The 20,230-nt window shown below is 43.9% G+C and overlaps 1 protein-coding gene across 1 annotated transcript in view; it reads right to left on the bottom strand.

Moving 5' to 3' along the window:
* Positions 1-20,230, bottom strand: part of TACR3 (tachykinin receptor 3) — a 242,313-nt gene that overhangs the window by 100,684 nt on the left and 121,399 nt on the right. Inside the window, exon 3 of the mRNA XM_088453257.1 lies at positions 18,717-18,867. Within this exon, the coding sequence (XP_088309383.1) occupies positions 18,717-18,867 (151 nt within the window). The remainder of the gene's footprint in view (positions 1-18,716; positions 18,868-20,230) is intronic.

Below are 20,230 nucleotides of genomic sequence, written 5' to 3' on the forward strand. Positions count from 1 at the left end.
CCTAAAGGGGTGCTGTAGTGTTGTCCAGGGGGTGTTCTGTTCATCAGGGGTACTCCCACAAAGTGCTAAAAAAAAAAAAAAATTCTGTGTTTGTGAATTGTGTGCACAGTAGCCGCACATGCATCAACAAAGTAGTGCCAAGCGTGCGCCTGTGTCATAAGTAAAGGGCCGGCATGCTTGACCGTTAAAGGGTGCTGTAACCCCCAAAGTACACTCCAAACCCAATAAAAAATATTTTCTGTGTTTGTGAATTGTGTGCGCAGTAGCTGCACGTGCATCAACAAAGTAGTGCCAAGCGTGCGCCTGTGTCATAAGTAAAGGGCCGGCTGGCTTGACCGTTAAAGGGTGCTGTAACCCCCAAAGTACACTCCAAACCAAATGAAAAAATATTTTCTGTGTTTGTGAATTGTGTGCGCAGTAGCCGCACGTGCATCAACAAAGTAGTGCCAAGCGTGCGCCTGTGTCATAAGTAAAGGGCCGCTTGGCTTGACTGTTAAAGGGTGCTGTAACCCCCAAAGTACACTCCAAACCAAATAAAAAAATATTTTCTGTGTTTGTGAATTGTGTGCGCAGTAGCCGCACGTGCATTAACAAAGGAGCAGCGCCAAGCGTACGCCTGTGTCATAAGTAAAGGGCCGGCTGGCTTGACCATTAAAGGGTGCTGTAACCTCCAAAGTACACTCCAAACCAAATAAAAAAATATTTTCTGTGTTTGTGAATTGTGTGCGCAGTAGCTGCACGTGCATCAACAAGGTAGTGCCAAGCGTGCGCCTGTGTCATAAGTAATGGGCCGGCTGGCTTGACCGTTAAAGGGTGCTGTAACCCCCAAAGTACACTCCAAACAAAATAAAAAAATATTTTCTGTGTTTGTGAATTGTGTGCGCAGTAGCCGCACGTGCATCAACAAAGGAGCAGCGCCAAGCGTGCGCCTGTGTCATAAGTAAAGGGCCAGCTGGCTTGACCGTTAAAGGGTGCTGTAACCCCCAAAGTACACTCCAAACCCAATAAAAAAATATTTTCTGTGTTTGTGAATTGTGTGCGCAGTAGCTGCACGTGCATCAACAAGGTAGTGCCAAGCGTGCGCCTGTGTCATAAGTAAAGGGCCGGCTGGCTTGACCGTTAAAGGGTGCTGTAACCCCCAAAGTACACTCCAAACCCAATAAAAAAATATTTTCTGTGTTTGTGAATTGTGTGCGCAGTAGCCGCACGTGCATCAACAAAGGAGCAGCGCCAAGCGTGCGCCTGTGTCATAAGTAAAGGGCTGGCTGGCTTGACCGTTAAAGGGTGCTGTAACCCCCAAAGTACACTCCAAACCAAATAAAAAAATATTTGCTGTGTTTGTGAATTGTGTGCGCAGTAGCCGCACGTGCATCAACAAAGGAGCAGTGCCAAATGTGCGCCTGTGTACCGTAAGTAAAGAGCCAGCTGGCTCATTTCTTAAAGGGTGGTGAAACCCACAAAGTGCACTACTCTCCAGCAAAAATAAAAAAATATTTTCTGTGTTTGTGTGCGCCTTAGCCGCACGTATATATCAAATCGATATAACATAAATGGAGGACCAAACTTTCTCCGATAAAAATAAAATAGAGAAAGATCAAGAACCACTTCCTCCTAGTGCTGAAGCTGCTGCCACTAGTCATGACATAGACGATAACATGCCATCAACGTCGTCTGCCAAGGCCGATGCCCAATGTCATAGTAGAAGCCACATACAATCCCAAATGACAAAGTTCAGGAAAATGACCTTAAAAAAAACCTCGTCAATTTCCTCCTTAGTCAGGATCGAAAGTAGTCCTGCAGGCCATGTCACTGGCATGACTGACTCTCCTATCCGGGATTCCTCCGGAGGATCCTGCATTGCTACGCCTCCTGCTGCCGCTGCTGCTGTTGCTGCTGCTGGGAGTCGTTCATCATTCCAGAGAGGAAATAGGAACACCACTACTTTTACTAAACAATTGACCCTCCAACAGTCCTTAGCGAGGAGGATGAAGTGCGACAGCAGTCATCCTGAAGCAAAACATATAACTGAGGCCTTGACTGCTATGTTGGTGTTAGATGTGCGTCTGGTATCCGCCATTAGTGCAGTGGGATTTAGACAATTGATGGAGGTAGTGTGTCCCCGGTTCCAAATCCCGTCTAGATTCCACTTCACTAGGCAGGCGATACCGAGACTGTACAGAAACGTCAGAAAAAGTGTCCTCAGTGTCCTGAAAAATGCCGTTGTACCCAATGTCCACTTAACCACGGACATGTGGACAAGTGGAACAGGGCAGACTAAGGACTCTATGACTGTAACAGCCCAGTGGGTAGATGTATCACCTTACGCAGCAACAGCAGCAGCGTCACCAGTCGCAGCATCTCAGAAACGCCAGCTTGTTCCAAGGCAGGCTACGCTGTGTATCACCGGTTTCAGTAAGAGGCACACCGCCAAAAACCTCTTAGAGAAACTGAGGGAAATCATCGCCCAGTGGCTTACCCCACTTAGACTCTCCTGGGGATTTGTGATATCTGACAATGCCACCAATATTGTGCGGGCATTACATCAGGGCAAATTCCAGCATGTCCCATGTTTTGCTCACACAATAAACTTGGTGGTGCAGAATTTTCTGAAAAGCGACAGGGGCATGCAGGAGACGTTTTGGGTGGCCCGAAAAATTTATGGCCATTATCGCCATTCAGGAACTGCATGCCGAAGACTGGAGCACCAGCAAACACTCTTGAACCTGCCCCACCATCACCTGAAGCAAGAGGTTGTGACGCAGTGGAACTCAACCCTCTATATGCTTCAGAGGATGGAGGAGCAGCAAAAGGCCATTCAAGCCTATACATCCACCTATGACATAGGAAAAGTAGGGGGTATGCACCTGACTCATGTGCAGTGGAGAATGATTTCCGTGTTGTGCAAGGTTCTCCAGCCCTTCGAACTTGCCACAAGTGAAGTCAGTTCAGACACTGCCAGCTTGAGTCAGGTCATTCCCCTCATCAGGCTTTTGCAGAAGCAGCTGGAGAAAGTGAAGGAGGAGCTAAGATGGAGCGATTCCGCTTGGCATGTGGGACTTGTGGATGAAGCCCTTCATTAGCTTTGCCAGGATTCCAGGGTGGTCAATCTGTTGAAATCAGACCACTACATTTTGGCCACCGTGCTCGATCCTAGGTTTAAAGCCTATGTGGTGTCTCTCTTTCCGGCCGACACAAGCCTGCAGAGGTGCAAAGACCTGCTGGTGAACACACTGTCAGCTGAAGCGGAACGTGACACGTCAACAGCTCCTTCATTTTCTCCCGCAACTGGGGCTGCCAGAAAAAAACTTAGCTATCCTAAGCAACCCGCTGGCGGTGATGCAGGGTAGGCAGGACCAAGTTTGGACATCTGGTCCGGACTGAAGGACCTGGCAACAATTTCTGACATGTCTACTGTCACTACATATGATACTGTCACCATTGACAGAATGGTGGAGGATTACATCGGTGACAGCATCCAAGTAGGCATGTCAGACAGTCCATACCTGTACTGGCAGGAAAAAGAGGCAATTTGGAGGCCCCTGTACAAACTGGCTCTATTTTACCTGAGTTGCCCCCCCTCCAGTGTGTACTCCGAAAGAGTGTTTAGTGCAGCCGGGAACCTTGTCAGCGAAAGGCATAGGAGGTTGCTTCCACAAAATGTGGAGAAGATGATGTTCATCAAAATGAATTATCAACTCTTCCAGGGAGACCAGCCTCCAGAACGTACAGAGGGACCTGTGGTGGTGGATTCCAGTGGGGACGAGTTAATACTCTGTGAAGATGAGGATGTACACAACACTGAAGAGGGTGAAGAATCGGTGGATGAGGAGGATGAGGACGACATCTTGTCTCCGTAGAGCCAGTTTGTGCAGGGACAGATTAATTGCCTGCTTGTTTTGTGGGGGCCCAAACGAACCAATCATTTCAGCCACAGTTGTGTGGCAGACCCTGGCGCTGAAATGATTGCTTTGTTAAAGTGTGCATGTCCTGTTTATACAACATAAGGGTGGGTGGGAGGGCCCAAGGACAATTCCATCATGCACCTCTTTTTTTTCTTTGCATTATGTACAGTTTGGGGCCTAGTTTTTCAAACTGCCATCCTGTCTGCCACTGCAGTATCACTCCTAGATGGGTCACGTGTTTGTGCCACCCACTCGTGTCGCTTAGCATAGTCATCCAGCTACCTCTGTGCAACCTTTTGGACATAAAAACACTATTGTGAGGTGTTCAGAATAGACTGGAAATTAGTGGAAATTAAGATTATTGAGGTTAATAATAGCATAGGAGCAGAAAAACCAACACATTCTGTGATTTTAGCTGTTTTTATGCTTTTTTTAAAAAAAATACAGATCCAAAACACAAAACCCAGAACCCAAAACACGGAAGGGTGTTTTGACAAAACCAATACAGATCCAAAACACGAAGAAAGATCCAGATCCAAAACCAAAACACAAAACACGAAAAGGGGCCGGTGCACACCCCTAATATATATATATATATATATATATATATATATATATAATGTATTTTCCTCAATTCTGATTGAGAAGGAATAATGAAAGAAAAAAATATAAGTTTACAAATGTCAAAAATACAAAAATGCATCAGCTCCCAACTGTCATTTTTCAAACACAGCCTCTGAGATGACAGTTGGGAGCTGACTGGCTGGCACCTTATCACTTTCTTATCACTTTTCACTCTGTCTCCTAACACTGCTTAGTAAATATACCCCTTAAATGTTTGCTTTAAGGCTTTTTTACATTTTCAGAAGTACTGGCTCCCTCAATGTTTATTTTACCTGTATCAGTCTAGCTGTCAACATTGTAGATCATTTCTAAAACATAAAACAGCTAAGGTAAAATGTTAAATTCTCTTTGGACATGCCATGATTCTCATAAAATGGAGTGTACCAAACTACACAGGTTCCAGAGTGAGCTGGTGGTGTTTGCAGAGTTCTCTGTATATTAGAAATCAGATAAATACACATACAGCATCAGTAGAGTAGCCAGGGGGGTAGCTCCCCCTGCAGAAAGACTGTAGAAAAATTGTAGCTATACAGTTTGGCTCTAGGGGCTAGACGTAGAGGGTGCTGCAGCCTAACCAGCACTGACACTACAGGCAGGTGTAAAAATACCTGCTGTGCCCTGTTTAGCACAATGGATCATGTGGCCAGTGTTGCTGTGTGGCTCTGCACAGAGTATGTAAGGACATCATCCTGTCACACCACTAAAGGGAAGAGAAGCAAAGAAGATGGGCAGACAGGCACTGGGCAGCCAGAAGGCAAAGAAGAATCTAAGTTAGAGGCGTCAGGGAGAGTAAGGGTATACAGTAGATGAAGGGTTGGTTCTGGAGTGACAAAGGAGGAAGGAAGCTGGTAGTTGCATAGGGGACATAAGCCTGGCAGGGGCCATGAGGCTAGACGTGACACCAGGGATATGAGGCTAGAAATGACTCCAGGTGCTTGAGGATGGAAGTGGGGGCATGATGCTGGATTGATAAAGGGGGCATTAGGCTAAAAGTGACACAGAGGGCATGAGGTTGGAGGGAATACAGAGGCATCAAGCTAACAGTGACACAGGAAGCATGAGCCTGGAGATGACACAGGGGGCATTATAATGGAAGTGCACAGGAGGCATGAGGCTGGAAGTGACAGAGGGGGCATGAGGCTGGAAGTGATACAAGGGGCATGAGGCTGGAGGTGATATAGGGAGCATGAGGCTGGAAGTGACAGAGGGGCATGAGGCTGGAAGTGATACAAGGGGCATGAGGCTGGAGGTGATATAGGGAGCATGAGGCTGGAAGTGACAGAGGGGCATGAGGCTGGAAGTGACACAAGGGGCACAAGGCTGGAGGTGACACAGGGAGCATGAGGCTGGAAGTGACACAAGACATGAGCCTGGAGATGACACAGGGGGCATTATAATGGAAGTGCACAGGAGGCATGAGGCTGGAAGTGACAGAGGGGGCATGAGGCTGGAAGTGACAGAGGGGGCATGAGGCTGGAAGTGACACAAGGGGCATGAGGCTGGAGGTGATATAGGGAGCATGAGGCTGGAAGTGACAGAGGGGCACAAGGCTGGAGGTGACACAGGGAGCATGAGGCTGGAGGTGACACAAGACATGAGGCTGGAGGTGACACAGGGAGCATGAGGCTGGAAGTGACACAAGACATGAGCCTGGAGATGACACAGGGGGCATTATAATGGAAGTGCACAGGAGGCATGAGGCTGGAAGTGACAGAGGGAGCATGAGGCTGGAAGTGACAGAGGAGCATGAGGCTGGAAGTGACACAAAGGGCATGAGGCTGGAGGTGATATAGGGAGCATGAGGCTGGAAGTGACAGAGGGGCATGAGGCTGGAAGTGACACAAGGGGCACGAGGCTGGAGGTGACACAGGGAGCATGAGGCTGGAAGTGACACAAGACATGAGGCTGGAGGTGACACGGGGGTCATGAGGCTGGAAGTGACACGAGACATGAGGCTGGAAGTGACAAAAGGGGTATAATGCTGGAAGTGATATCAAGCTGGAAGTGACACAGGGGACATGAGGCTGGTAGTGACACAGGGGACATGAGGCTGGAGCTAACACAGGGATCATGAGGCTGGAAGTGTGCAAATATGGCTGTCCTGCAAAGGAAAATTAAATCTGGTAATTTTAAAGATGATTTTTCATTGATTGTGTAGGCCAAACAGGCTCTCAAAGTGGCTAAACCTAAGGATGGGTTTGAGCAGAAAAGCTTCTTCTTATTCACAGCATATATTGTCAATGCAAATGTAATTAATGGAATATTTATGACAAGCAATGTCTATCCCATTAACTAGAAGGATGTGTAGCCATTGAATTTGAATGCAAGGATGTAGAGGTCAGTCTTAATGTCATTCAGCCTAGTAGGACCTCTGAGAATGGTGAGTTAGCCAGAAGGCCACAAGGGCAGTTGTCCATTGAAGGGTAGCCTTCACAGGTCACAAACAATTATACCAGTGTTGCATATCCTAGGAATTGGTTGCCTGACAGTCATTAGCTGACTGAAATTCACCTCCTGGCTTGGCTTATTGCTGCTATAATTTCCATCCCTTTTCATAGTTATGAAATTGTCTTTTGTAGCTTTGCTGTTGCTTTGGCCTATTTTGAAGCATATCAGATTGGCAAACTACTTTCCACTTCTAAATTTGTGAGGGACTATGGTTTGTTTTACTGACATTTTCTCATTGGTCCCAAGTCTTTGTTTTGGAAGATGCATCATTCTAATACAGACCAGTTGGTAAGAGGTTTGTTTGGTTACTCTGCCCCCCCAAGCAGCTAGTCATACATGTTCTCTTGTTTTAACTTCAAAGCATGTTGAGTTGCAAACTTCAGTTGATGGGGCATGGTTGATGCACAGGCACTCTATCCCATGACTAGATTTCAGTTTGGAACAGAATCCTAAATAATGTTGCACCCACTCCTTTCACATTGGTACAGCGACTTCAGTTGAGACTTCCATTAAGTCTTTGGGCAGGGGGAAGTCCCGAGCATATAAGAATTAAAGCTGTGCTGATCCTGAGTGCTTCCTGCAAGAGATGACCATGTTATTCCCGCTCGTCCCAGATCACAAATTATGTGGGGGCCCATAGGAATTTACTCCTCAGCTGGACCCTGATCAGCTATGGGGTACGAGTTTTGTTTTTTGCTTGAACAGGGTCACTCTATTTGCCTTCCCTGACCAGTATACAGAAGATACTGTATATTTGTCAATTTTATTGTCACTATTAAGACTAACTTGCAATGGCTTAGTGACATTAGCCTGATACAAAACTTGTTAGGTCAGACATCATTCCATGGTGAGTTTGGCGTTCCCCTGCTAGTGGTCCCCAGATGAATGAGGCATAGCAGAAGGTCAATTCCTCTGTTCATCATATTTGCTGGCACTTCTAAACTATGAGTACACTTATCTCTATTGCCATGATACTGCACACCTTCGGGATCAAGGGTTTAGTGGAAGCTTTGAGGGTTGGTAGTTAAAGTAAAGCTAGGGAAGGGTTTTTAGTACAGGTTGTGGCTGCAGTTCCTTTAGGAAACCTTGCGGTGACAGAAAGCACTGCAAACAAAAGTAAATTTGGTGCTAGTCTGGGTTGTGTGCTGTGGAGGATAAATACAGAGTAATACCACTTGCATGTGTTGTGTGGATATCACAGTGCAAAAAGGATACATTAAATTTAAGACTTGTTTGGGAATGGATGCATTATTAATATACCCCTCAAACAGGGCAACCGAGAGAAATCCTGGGCCCTGGTACAGCAACTTCCCAGGGCCTCCCTGTCGTGATACACACTGTTAAAAATCACTGCAGTGGTGTAATATAATATTATTATTATATCACACCCCTTATATATATATATATATATATATATATATATATATATTATTATATTTATATAAAGCACACATATTCTGCAGCTTCTATATATATATATATATATATATATATATATATATATATTCACACACTATATATATATATACATATATAATATGATATCAGGATTTTGTCTTTTCTCTAGGGTATGGGTGGACAATAAGCATCCCCACAGCTATTGCAGAACTACACATTCCAGCATGCCCTGCTACAGTTTTGCTATTTGGCTGTGCTAAAACTGTTGCAAGGCATGCTGGGATTTGTAGTTCCAGAGTATGGGGGAGAGGGAAAATGGGAAAAAGATTCTGCACAGGAATAAGTATCAGATATAAATATAAATGTGTGAGAGAAAACCAACAAAAAAATAGTCTCATAGAGTCTAAAATCTATCTTAAATCAATAACACTGGTTGGTGCTGCACTCCGGAGTCAGAAAAGGTCAAAGTATATGTGACTGGACGCCTTTCGTCTAGGCCGGCCCTGGTCACGGGTTAGCGCTTTTGGACTCCCACTCACAGTCAGTGACCGCCTGTCACTGACTCTGCCCACTGCACCGTGGGCGTGTAATGATGCTGCAACCACCAAACTCTACCATCGGCGTTTGGAACCGCTTTTTACGTTACCCTCAGGCTCCTACCTCACCACCTGGAACCGCTTCTGCTGCGTATGCGTTTGACTAGCTGCGGCCACACCTCCTGATTGGTGTCGGCTGATTCCTCCTGATCCCTCACAATGGACCAGGTCTGCACGGTAGCTTGGCAGAGGGCTTGAACTTGGGGACACGGAGCTCTTACCCAGAACAGCCGGAGAACGGAATAGCGTTTGGTGCAATTCTGATGGTCGCAGGATTGAGATACAATTGAAGTCAGGCAAGATGTTTATTGCTCAAAGTCTTGAAGAAGACTCGTCCTTCCGGATGAAGGGGTACATCGCATACAAGAAATCTTATCAAACAATTCTTCTAACCAAAGAAGTTACAGGGTTGTACCAAAAAACACAGGCTCACAGGCCCTGTATATATAGTCAGAACACATAATACAGCATGGTGAAATCCACCCACAGTTGGTCTTGTAACCCAATCAGACCCTCTATCCCAAATGTAATTACAACTCACTTTCCACAGGAACTGGTAATTTACTCTCATCCTTTGATACATTAATCACACAGTGACAAAATATCTATGTAGGATAACCAGCAATAATATTCACTTTGATCTTCCTGCAATAATCATGAAAAAACAAACACTACTTTCCCCCAGAAGTGCACACACAGGAGAGATAGTCTCAGGCCATAGACTCTCTTCACACCTTCACAGCTTCCATCCTGGTCTCACTGGAATGCACTTCAAAGAAAGCTTTGTTACACAATGGGTCTGACCACTAGCATAGGTCAGGATGATTAACATATCAGTTCCTATGTCAGGAGGTGAGAATGTCTCATAACCATTTGACTTAAATGTTACAGCCTTCTAAAACAAAAGAACTTATACATTCCTTATAAGTGCATAGCCTATTAAATATACATTGCTTCATGCACTAATGCATTGCAGAGCAGCTGCAGTGCACAATGCATATATATTTTAAAACAGTTTATTATAAACCATGTGCAGTGTGCTTTTACACTGTCCTTTTAAAAAGGATCTCGTGGGTTTTGGATCCTATATAAGGTACCCGTGTTGGCGCCATTTTCTCACTCGGCTGTGGAAAGTGAAGAGGGAGGGTGGGAGTTAGGGCTGGCTGGGCTGTGTAGTGTAGTGCAGTGTAGTGATGTGCTGTGCTGCTGTTGTCCATAGGGGCTGTGTCCACTCCTCCAAAGTCCAAAGGGGCTGGCTGGACTCTGTTGTGCAGTCAGTTGTCCATAGGGGCTGTGTCCACTCCAAAGTCCTGTGCAGTTTCCCAGTCCTAAAGGGGTGCTGTAGTGTTGTCCAGGGGGTGCTCTGCCCATCAGGGGTGCTCCCCCCAAGTGCAAAAAATTTTTCTTTCTGTGTTTGTGAATTGTGTGCACAGTAGCCGCACGTGCATCAACAAAGGAGCAGCGCCAAGCGTGCGCCTCTGTCCCATTAGTAAAGGGCTGGCTGGCTTGTCCATTAAAGGATGCTGTAACCACCAAAGTACACTCCAAACAAAAAAAAATATATTTTCTCTGTTTGTGAATTGTGTGCACTGTAGCCGCACGTGCATCAACAAAGTAGTGCCAAGCGTGCGCCGGTGTCATAAGTAAAGGGCCTGCTGGCTTGACTGTTAAAGGGTGCTGTAACCCCAAAAGTGCACTCCAAACAAAATAAAAAATATTTTCTGTGTTTGTGAATTGTGTGCACTGTGGCTGCACGTGCATCAACAATGGAGCAGCGCCAAGCGTGTGCCTGTGTCCCATAAGTAAAGGGCCGGCTGGCTTGTCCATTAAAGGGTGCTGTAACCCCCAAAGTACATTGCAAACAAAATAAAAAAATATTTTCTGTGTTTGTGAATTGTGTGCACTGTGGCTGCACGTGCATCAACAAAGGAGCAGCGCCAAGCATGCGCCTGTGTCCCATAAGTAAAGAGCCGGCTGACTCATTTCCTAAAGGGTGGTGTAACCCACAAAGTGCACTAGTCTCCAGCAAAAATAAAAAAATATTTTCTGTGTTTGTGTGCGCCTTAAGGTGCATACACACGATCAGATTTTTCCTTCAGATATGAACGATAACGATTTAAAAATCGTTCAGTCGTTCATATCTGAAGGAAAATCGTTCATATCTGACATGCCTGAACGATGGACGATCAACGATGCGCGTTCCCGATGGTCAGATAACGATTTCTGACATCTGATGGGTTTGCAGTCAGACTTGGACGATTCCATTCATTTTAATGCAGTCAAAAATCGTTCAATCGTTCAAATCGTTCAAATCGTTCAAAACTTTGGTAAAATCGTTCAAATCGTTCAGATCGTTTAATCGTTCAATCGTTCATCTGACAAATCTGACAAGTCTGACAAATCTGACCGTGTGTACGCTCCATTAGTCGCACGTATATATCAAATCAATATAACATAAATGGAGTACCATACTTTCTCCGATAAAAATAAAATAGGGAAAGATCAAGAACCACTTCCTCTTAGTGCTGAAGCTGCTGTCACTAGTCATGACATAGACGATAACATGACATCAACGTCGTCTGCCAAGGCCGATGCCCAATGTCATAGTAGAGGGCACATACAATCCCAAATGACAAAGTTCAGGAAAATGACCATAAAAAAACCATTTAAATCATCAGAAGAGAAACGTAAACTTGGCAATATGCCATTTATGACACGGAGTGGCAAGGAACGGCTAAGGTTTTTCCCTATGTTCATGACTAGTGGTTCAGCCTCACATGACGATGGAAGCACTCCTCCCACTAAAAAAATCAAACGAGAAGCTGACAAAAGCACAGCAAAGAACTGTGCATTCTAAGATGATATCACAAATCCCCAAGGAGAGTCCAAGTGTGGTGGCGGTTGCGATGCCTGACCATCCCAGCACTGGACGGGAAGAGGTGGCTCTTTCCACCATTTGCACGCCCCCTGCTAGTGCTGAAAGGAGCACCCACAGTCCACTTGCTGATATGCAAATTGAAGATGTCACTGTTGAAGTACAACAGGATAAGGATACTGGTGTAGCTGGCGCTGAGGAGGAAGTTGGCGAGGAGGATTCTGATGGTGATGTGGTTTGTTTAAATCAGGCTCCAGGGGAGACAGTTGTTGTCCATGGGATGAAAAAGCCCATCACGGTCATGCCTGGGCAGAAGACAAACATTCCACCTCTTTGGTCTGGCAATATTTCTATCCAAATCCGGACAACAACTGTCTTGCCATATGTACCATATGTAAAGGTGAAATAAGTAGGGGTAGGGATGTTAATCACCTAGGAACATCCTCCCTTATACGGCACCTGCAGCGCATTCATAAAAAGTTACTGTCAAGTTCAGAAACTTTGGCTAAGACCGTAAGCAGTCCAGGGACACCTAAATCCCGTTGTCCTGTTGTATCCAAGCGCCTGCAAACCACACCATCAACTCCCTCCTCATCAATTTCCTCCTTAGTCAGGATCAGAAGTAGTCCTGCAGGCCATGTCTCTGGCATGACTGACTCTCCTATCCGGGATTCCTCCGGAGGATCCTGCATTGCTGCGCCTACTGCTGCCGCTGCTGCTGCTGCTGGGAGTTGTTCATCATCCCAGAGAGGAAGTAGGAACACCACTACTTTTGCTAAACAATTGACCCTCCAACAGTCCTTAGCGAGGAGGATGAAGTGCGACAGCAGTCATCCTGAAGCAAAATGTATAACTGAGGCCTTCACTGCTATGTTGATGTTAGAAGTGCATCCGGTATCTGCCATTAGTGCAGTGGGATTTAGACAATTGATGGAGGTAGTGTGTCCCCGGATCCAAATCCAGTCTAGATTCCACTTCACTAGGCAGGCGATACCGAGACTGTACAGAAACGTCAGAAAAAAGTGTCCTCAGTGTCCTGAAACATGCGGTTGTACCCAATGTCTACTTAACCATGGGCATGTGGACAAGTGGAACAGGGCAGACTAAGGACTATATGACTGTGACAGCCCAGTGGGTAGATGTATCACCTTACGCAGCAACAACAGCAGTGTCACCAGTAGCAGCATCTCAGAAACGCCAGCTCTTTCCAAGGCAGGCTATGCTGTGTATCACCGGTTTCAGTAAGAGGCACACCGCCGACAACCTCTTAGAGAAACTGAGCGAAATCATCGCCCAGTGGCTCACCCCACTTAGACTCTCCTGGGGATTTGTGATATCTGATAACGCCACCAATATTGTGCGGGCATTACATCTGGGCAAATTCCAGCATGTCCCATGTTTTGCTCACACAATAAACTTGGTGGTGCAGAATTTTCTGAAAAGCGACAGGGGCATGCAGGAGACGTTTTGGGTGGCCCGAAAAATTTATGGCCATTATCGCCATTCAGGAACTGCATGCCAAAGACTGGAGCACCAGCAAACACTCTTGAACCAGCCCCACCATCACCTGAAGCAAGAGGTTGTGACGCAGTGGAACTCAACCCTCTATATGCTTCAGAGGATGGAGGAGCAACAAAAGGCCATTCAAGCCTATACATCCACCTATGACATAGGCAAAGGAGGGGGTATGCACCTGACAAGCGCAGTGGAGAATGATTTTCGTGTTGTGCAAGGTTCTCCAGCCCTTCGAACTTGCCACAAGTGAAGTCAGTTCAGACACTGCCAGCTTGAGTCAGGTCATTCCCCTCATCAGGTTTTTGCAGAAGCAGCTGGAGAAAGTGAAGGAGGAGCTAAGACGGAGCGATTCCGCTTGGCATGTGGGACTTGTGGATGAAGCCCTTCATTCGCTTTGCCAGGATTCCAGGGTGGTCAATCTGTTGAAATCAGACCACTATATTTTGGCCACCGTGCTTGATCCTAGGTTTAAAGCCTATGTGGTGTCTCTCTTTCCGGCCGACACAAGCCTGCAGAGGTGCAAAGACCTATTGGTGAAAACACTGTCAGCTGAAGCGGAACGTGACATGTCAACAGCTCCTTCTTCATTTTCTCCCGCAACTGGGGCTGCTAGGAAAAAACTTAGGTATTCTAAGCAACCTGCTGGCGGTGATGCAGGGCAGGCAGGACCAAGTTTGGACATCTGGTCCAGACTGAAAGACCTGGCAACAATTTCTGACATGTCTACTGTCACTGCATATGATACTGTCACCATTGACAGAATGGTGGTGGATTACATCGGTGACAGCATCCAAGTAGGCATGTCAGACAGTCCATACCTGTACTGGCAGGAAAAAGAGGCAATTTGGAGGCCCCTGTACAAACTGGCTCTATTTTACCAATGTGTACTCCGAAAGAGTGTTTAGTGCAGCCGGGAACCTTGTCAGCAAAAGGCGTAGGAGGTTGCTTCCACAAAATGTGTAGAAGATGATGTTCATAAAAATGAATTACCAACTCTTCCAGGGAGACCAGCCTCCAGAACATACAGAGGGACCTGTGGTGGTGGATTCCAGCGGGGACGAGTTAATAGTCTGTGAGGATGAGGATGTACACAATACTGAAAAGGGTGAGGAATCGGTGGATGAGGAGGATGAGGATGACATCTTGCCTCCGTAGAGCCAGTTTGTGCAGGGACAGATTAATTGCCAGCTTGTTTTGTGGGGGCCCAAACGAACCAATCATTTCAGCCACAGTTGTGTGGCAGACCCTGGCGCTGAAATGATTGGTTTGTTAAAGTGTCCTGATTATACATTGTAAGGGTGGGTGGGAGGGCCCAAGGACAATTCCATCTTGCACCTCTTTTTTTTCTTTGCATTATGTACTGTTTGGGGCCTAGTTTTTCAAACTGCCATCCTGTCTGCCACTGTAGTGTCACTCCTAGATGGGCCTCGTGTTTGTGCCGCCCACTTGTGTCACTTAGCATAGCCTTTTGGACATAAAAACACTATTGTGAGGTGTGAGGTGTTCAGAATAGACTGGAAATTAGTGGAAATTAAGGTTATTGAGGTAAATAATAGCATAGGAGCGGAAAAACCAACACATTCTGTGATTTTAGCTGTTTTTATTCTTTTTTAAAAAAAAATACAGATCCAATACACAAAACCCAGAACCCAAAACACGGCAGGGTGGTTTTGGCAAAACCAATCCAGATCCAAAACACGAAGAAAGATCCAGATCCAAAACCAAAACACAAAACACGAAAAGTGGCCGGTGCACACCCCTAATATATATATATATATATATATATATATATATATATATATATATACACACACACACATATATATATATATATATATATATATATATAAATAAATACAGTTGGATGGCAGCACTTGAGATTAGAAATAAGGACTCACTGTAGCGTTACAAGATTTCAATGTTTCAGCGCTTTATTGCGCCTTTGTTAAGAATAGTATTACTAATCTAATCTGGAGTACCGCCTCCCCACTATATTTATCTATCCAGCAGCTTTCCTGAAACCAGTGAGTGCCGGATCTTGCAAAAGTAAGAAATATTAAATATACAGTATATATATATATATATATATATATATATATCTGGACAGGAAGGCGGCACTCAGACACTGGCACACGTGGTAAAGATAAAAAAGTCTTCTTTAATCGACGTTTCGGAGGACGAACCTCCTTTCTCAAGATACCCACATATATTGACAAACAAGCACATAAAACATTTAAATACCTGACACAACACCACGCACCTCCTCCCGACCTGGAAAACAATCCTGCCACACTGCCGATGGTCCATGGAAGCACTCCGACAACCAGTGTCGCATGCGCACAGACGTCATCAGGGAGCGCGCCAAATGCATAAACAAACCATAGCAAATTGGGATCGTGGCCATGGCAACCGTTCAACAGAACGGGAGTCATACACCACATAACCCCGATAAACAAACAATGCCCACCTATGTAGAAAAAACACAAAAACAATATAGAAAATGATATAAAGCACTAAAGCACAAGACATAATATACATTATGAGACTATGATCAAAAAATATAACTGGTAATAGAATAGTAACCCCTGGTCAGTTACGTAAACCTCATTAGGTGTGTAAAAAACACATAATCACGAATAGAGCTTAATGTTTATAGCACACTGGGGTAGATGTATTATAGCGGCACTTACCGTGCCGCTATAACGCTTCCCGCTTCGCCTCTTTACCGAGGCGAAGCAGGAAGCACTACCGATGAGATGTATAAACATCTCATCGGCCAGAGAGGGGGAGCGTTAACTCCCCCCTCCGGCACTACCCGCTAGAGACAGCAGTGCATCAGCCTAGTGCTGATGCGCTGTGTCTCTTCCAGGACGGCTCCACTGAGCATGCGCGGGATCACGCAAGTATCGCGAGATCCCCGCGTGCAGCCTGGAGCCGACAGCAGGGACAGCGCTGTCCCTGCTGTGGGATTAGGCTAGCGCCAGGCTGTAGCTGTTGATAACGACAGCTACAGCCAGCCGAACGGTCATACGTTATGACCGTTCATACATAGTCCTGCCGTCGGCGCTGCTATCTTGTAGATAGCAGCGCCGATAATGACAGGGGCGCATAGCACCCCTGTCATTTACCGCCCAGACCCCCAATCATACATCGGGGAGAAGCGGTATCAGCGCACATAACGTGCGCTGATACCGCTTCTGGGCTTCGTACATCTCCCCCCATATCCCAAATGTATACTTAGCAAAATATACATATACATTAGAATATGCTAAATATAAATAACTAATGTAAACAATAATAAATATATGAATGAATGCAACAATAATATAATGCACAACTAAACATAATATGCCTGTAAAGAGCACACCATATCTATAAAAAGCACCGAAGGCCTAATTACTTGAGCTGTGAATTCAGTGCATTCATTGTAAGATGTACATATCAAAATTCATAGCATTTGAGATAGATTAGTGAAAAATATGTTAAAACAATAAATAAAACCTTTAGTTTAAATTGCTTCTTAAACTATTCAGTAAGTACATAGTTGAATTTGAATGGGTATGAAGTCCCGGCGGTCTCATCACTATATCCCATTGAATTAAACCAGAACAGTTTGATGAATTTTAACTTTCTCAAAAATATTGAAATTCATTAACTACTGCTTAGCTGTTAACCTAAATCAAGATTGAACTCAAAGTTAAATTTTGAAGTAACATTCGCAGTTCACACTTAAAGGATGATAACATGAAATATAAAATGCATTTGTTTGACTATGTACAGTACATGCTGGATTGAAACATGTTCACACTTAAATATCCACATTTGAAAGTATTTTTAGATTTGTTTCTGTTTGAAAAATAAACATTCCTGTATTTAAGTTCAAAACTTGGCGTTTGCATGAAAACCCTTAATACTGTATAATATATTGACTTAAAGTTGAACAAGCAAAAACATGTTTGAACAAGATCAAATGTTTCTCTAATTGATTTATTTTGTTTTTGTTTGGTTTTTTAATTTGTGAATTTGCTGCAAGGATTTTATCTTTAGGCTTTGCTTTTACTTTAGCTTTTAGATATATTCCAAATTTGAGAATTTTTTTTAAAATTTTCAAACTTTAGAACCAATTTAACTGAAAGGTTTGACAACCAGTTTGAAACAATTCTAAACAATTTTATTTATTATAAATTATTACAATGCAAGGTGCACCATTTGTGCTAAATTGAATTGAGTCCACATGGAATCTACAAACTGTGTACCAATAAAGGATGAGCATTCATCTCTAACTTCACAGAAGGTAGTGTAAAGTATTTTTGCTTTCAGAAAACAGCATATGCCATCTTGCAAAGATCCTGTAAATGCAGCCTCTTCAGAAACATACTCTTGCTTTTGCATTTTGGTGCAAAATAGGTACATTCCTGCACTTAATGTATCCTCAACATGGAACACACCTGACCGGCCACTCCAGTCATAAAACTCTTGTATTTCTGAAGATGTTGTAATTTTTCCCCAAAAATACTTGTGTTTTTCTATAAAACCGGGAGCCTATACTCAAAGACTCATATAGTATGTATGGTGACCATAAAACTCCTAAATATAGTAACACTTCACACTAGAAACTTGTTTCTAGATTATGCACAGCCGGTTAAGTGGGGAATGGATAAAACACATCACAAACTGGGCTCATAATTGTTGGTCAACCTTTTGCTGACTTCGTTTGAATCTCATCAGGCATTAACTATGATCATGATCTCAATTACACAATTTAAATGTTATGCTAGTATTCATTCATATGTTCCTGCACAGTGCAAACAATGTACGCTTTAATGGTATGGTATACATTTGATTTCACAGCTAGGTCTAAAATTTATTTTCTAATTGGTCTATATTATTTATCATTTATCATAGAAATAATTGTAAAACTGGCAAATACGTTCTAGGTCTTTCTCATCCAGCACAGATGCAATTGTCAAAGAGCGATAAAAAGGGTAAAAAGATTGTATAGACAAACAGAAAAATAACTAGGGGCTACCTTTTAAGCACTGAACTTTTTATAAGGATATTTTTTTAAATATCAATCATCAGCAAAGTGCTTATTAAAGTGAATGGCTGTTTTGCCTGAATATGGATGGAAAAACAGAGCCCTAGGGATCTAACCTGATTTCTTGCATTACACATGTATTGGATATATTTATCATGCACTTGCATTTCATACTTTATACTGGATAACCAAATATTAAAAACTCACAAACTTTGGTTAATTTTGTATTATAAAAGATTACTTTTTCACAATAAAAACATGTCTATGTTTTTTTCATCAGCACATTTAAAATGATCAGAATATGAAATGTAAGATATTACCTTTCTTTTAGCCCTGAGTTGTTCATGGTATTTGTCAGATGTATCCCCAGGAATTTCTCCTCCCCACAATGCAATTCCAACAATTGTGTATGTTATGCCCATGACAAGCAATGGGAAGCAGTACACAAACAATACCACAATGATTTGATACCTAAAATATAAAAACAAAATCAATAAATATTGCAACAATTCAGGTTAGGTTGTATAATAATTGCATTTTGTAAATACAGTATAGATGAGCAAAGTTTAATACGAGAAAAATATTATGGTTCACTAATACCTTTAATACTTATGCTGGGAACTTTACAAGACTGTGGACTGTATGACTCTATGTGTGGTTCATTACAATATTACAACTGGATAGTCAGTCTATGATGAGGTTAATATAAGATAGGCTATACCTTAGATTTCCTTGGAACAAAGTTTCTGGAGCCATGACAAAACCTATGAAACACCTGTTTTGTTATAATATACACATAGTACATGGCAAGCTTCCGGATGTGCAGTGCATAGGTAGAGTAGACAAAATATGACTATCTGGTTGTAAACTGTAATCTCTAACTAAAGTTCTTGTGAAATTTCAGGACACAGAACTGTATATGCGCCCTGCACACTGAAGAGTCAGCTTGATCACTTCCTTCACAAACTTGTTATGGAGCTCAACAGAGGCCACTGGAGAGCCATGAACTTCTATGACTACAAGAGTGGTTTGCAACAGCAGAGTGTTTTGACCAACTGCGAGCTGCTTTTGGAGTGACTGTGGCCCAGATAGAGAAATATATAAGAAACTTATTGGTATCTATCTGCTTGATACTCCACGAAAAGCTTGGCCTGAGCAAGATTTCTACACACTGGGTGGACCATCAGCTGACTCATGAGCAGAGAGAGGCTCTGCTGACTTGATGCTACATCATGCTGACCAGGTTTGATGGTTATTGCTCAAACTGTGTCTGGGAGATCATCAGTAGTGATGATTCCTGGATCTGCAGTTTCGATCCCAAAACCAAACAACAGTCGGCCCAGTAGACCCCAGTTGTAGGTGTGCCACCACAGAAGTTATGACATGAGTGTGGCATGGCCAAGCAGATGGCGTCTGTTTTTGTGGCCAAGACTGGTCATGTAGCTACTGTACCACTCGTGTAGCAGCGCACCATCACTGGGGACTGGTATGCCAACCAATGACTTCCACAAGTGCTGGAAGCCATTTCCAGGCACCACCCAAGAACTCACACTCGTGGTGCCATTATTTATTATAACAATGCTCCTGTCCATAAGTACAGGATAGTGGAGATTTCTCTGGCCCATGACTGCATCCAGGTGCTTGATCATCCATCATACAATCCAGACCTGGTCCCCTGCAACTTCTTCGAGTTCCCATAAAACAAACACAAGATGCGTGGGATTCATTTTGAGTCACCGGAAGCTGCAGTGGAGACCTTCAACTAGCATGTAAAAGACATACTTGATATGGACTGGTCCAGCTGCTTCACCAAATAGTTTGAGCGCATGCAAAT

This window comes from Taudactylus pleione, unplaced genomic scaffold, assembly GCF_031769625.1.
Source record: "Taudactylus pleione unplaced genomic scaffold, aTauple2 ptg000573l, whole genome shotgun sequence".
In the NCBI taxonomy this organism is placed as follows: domain Eukaryota; kingdom Metazoa; phylum Chordata; class Amphibia; order Anura; family Myobatrachidae; genus Taudactylus; species Taudactylus pleione.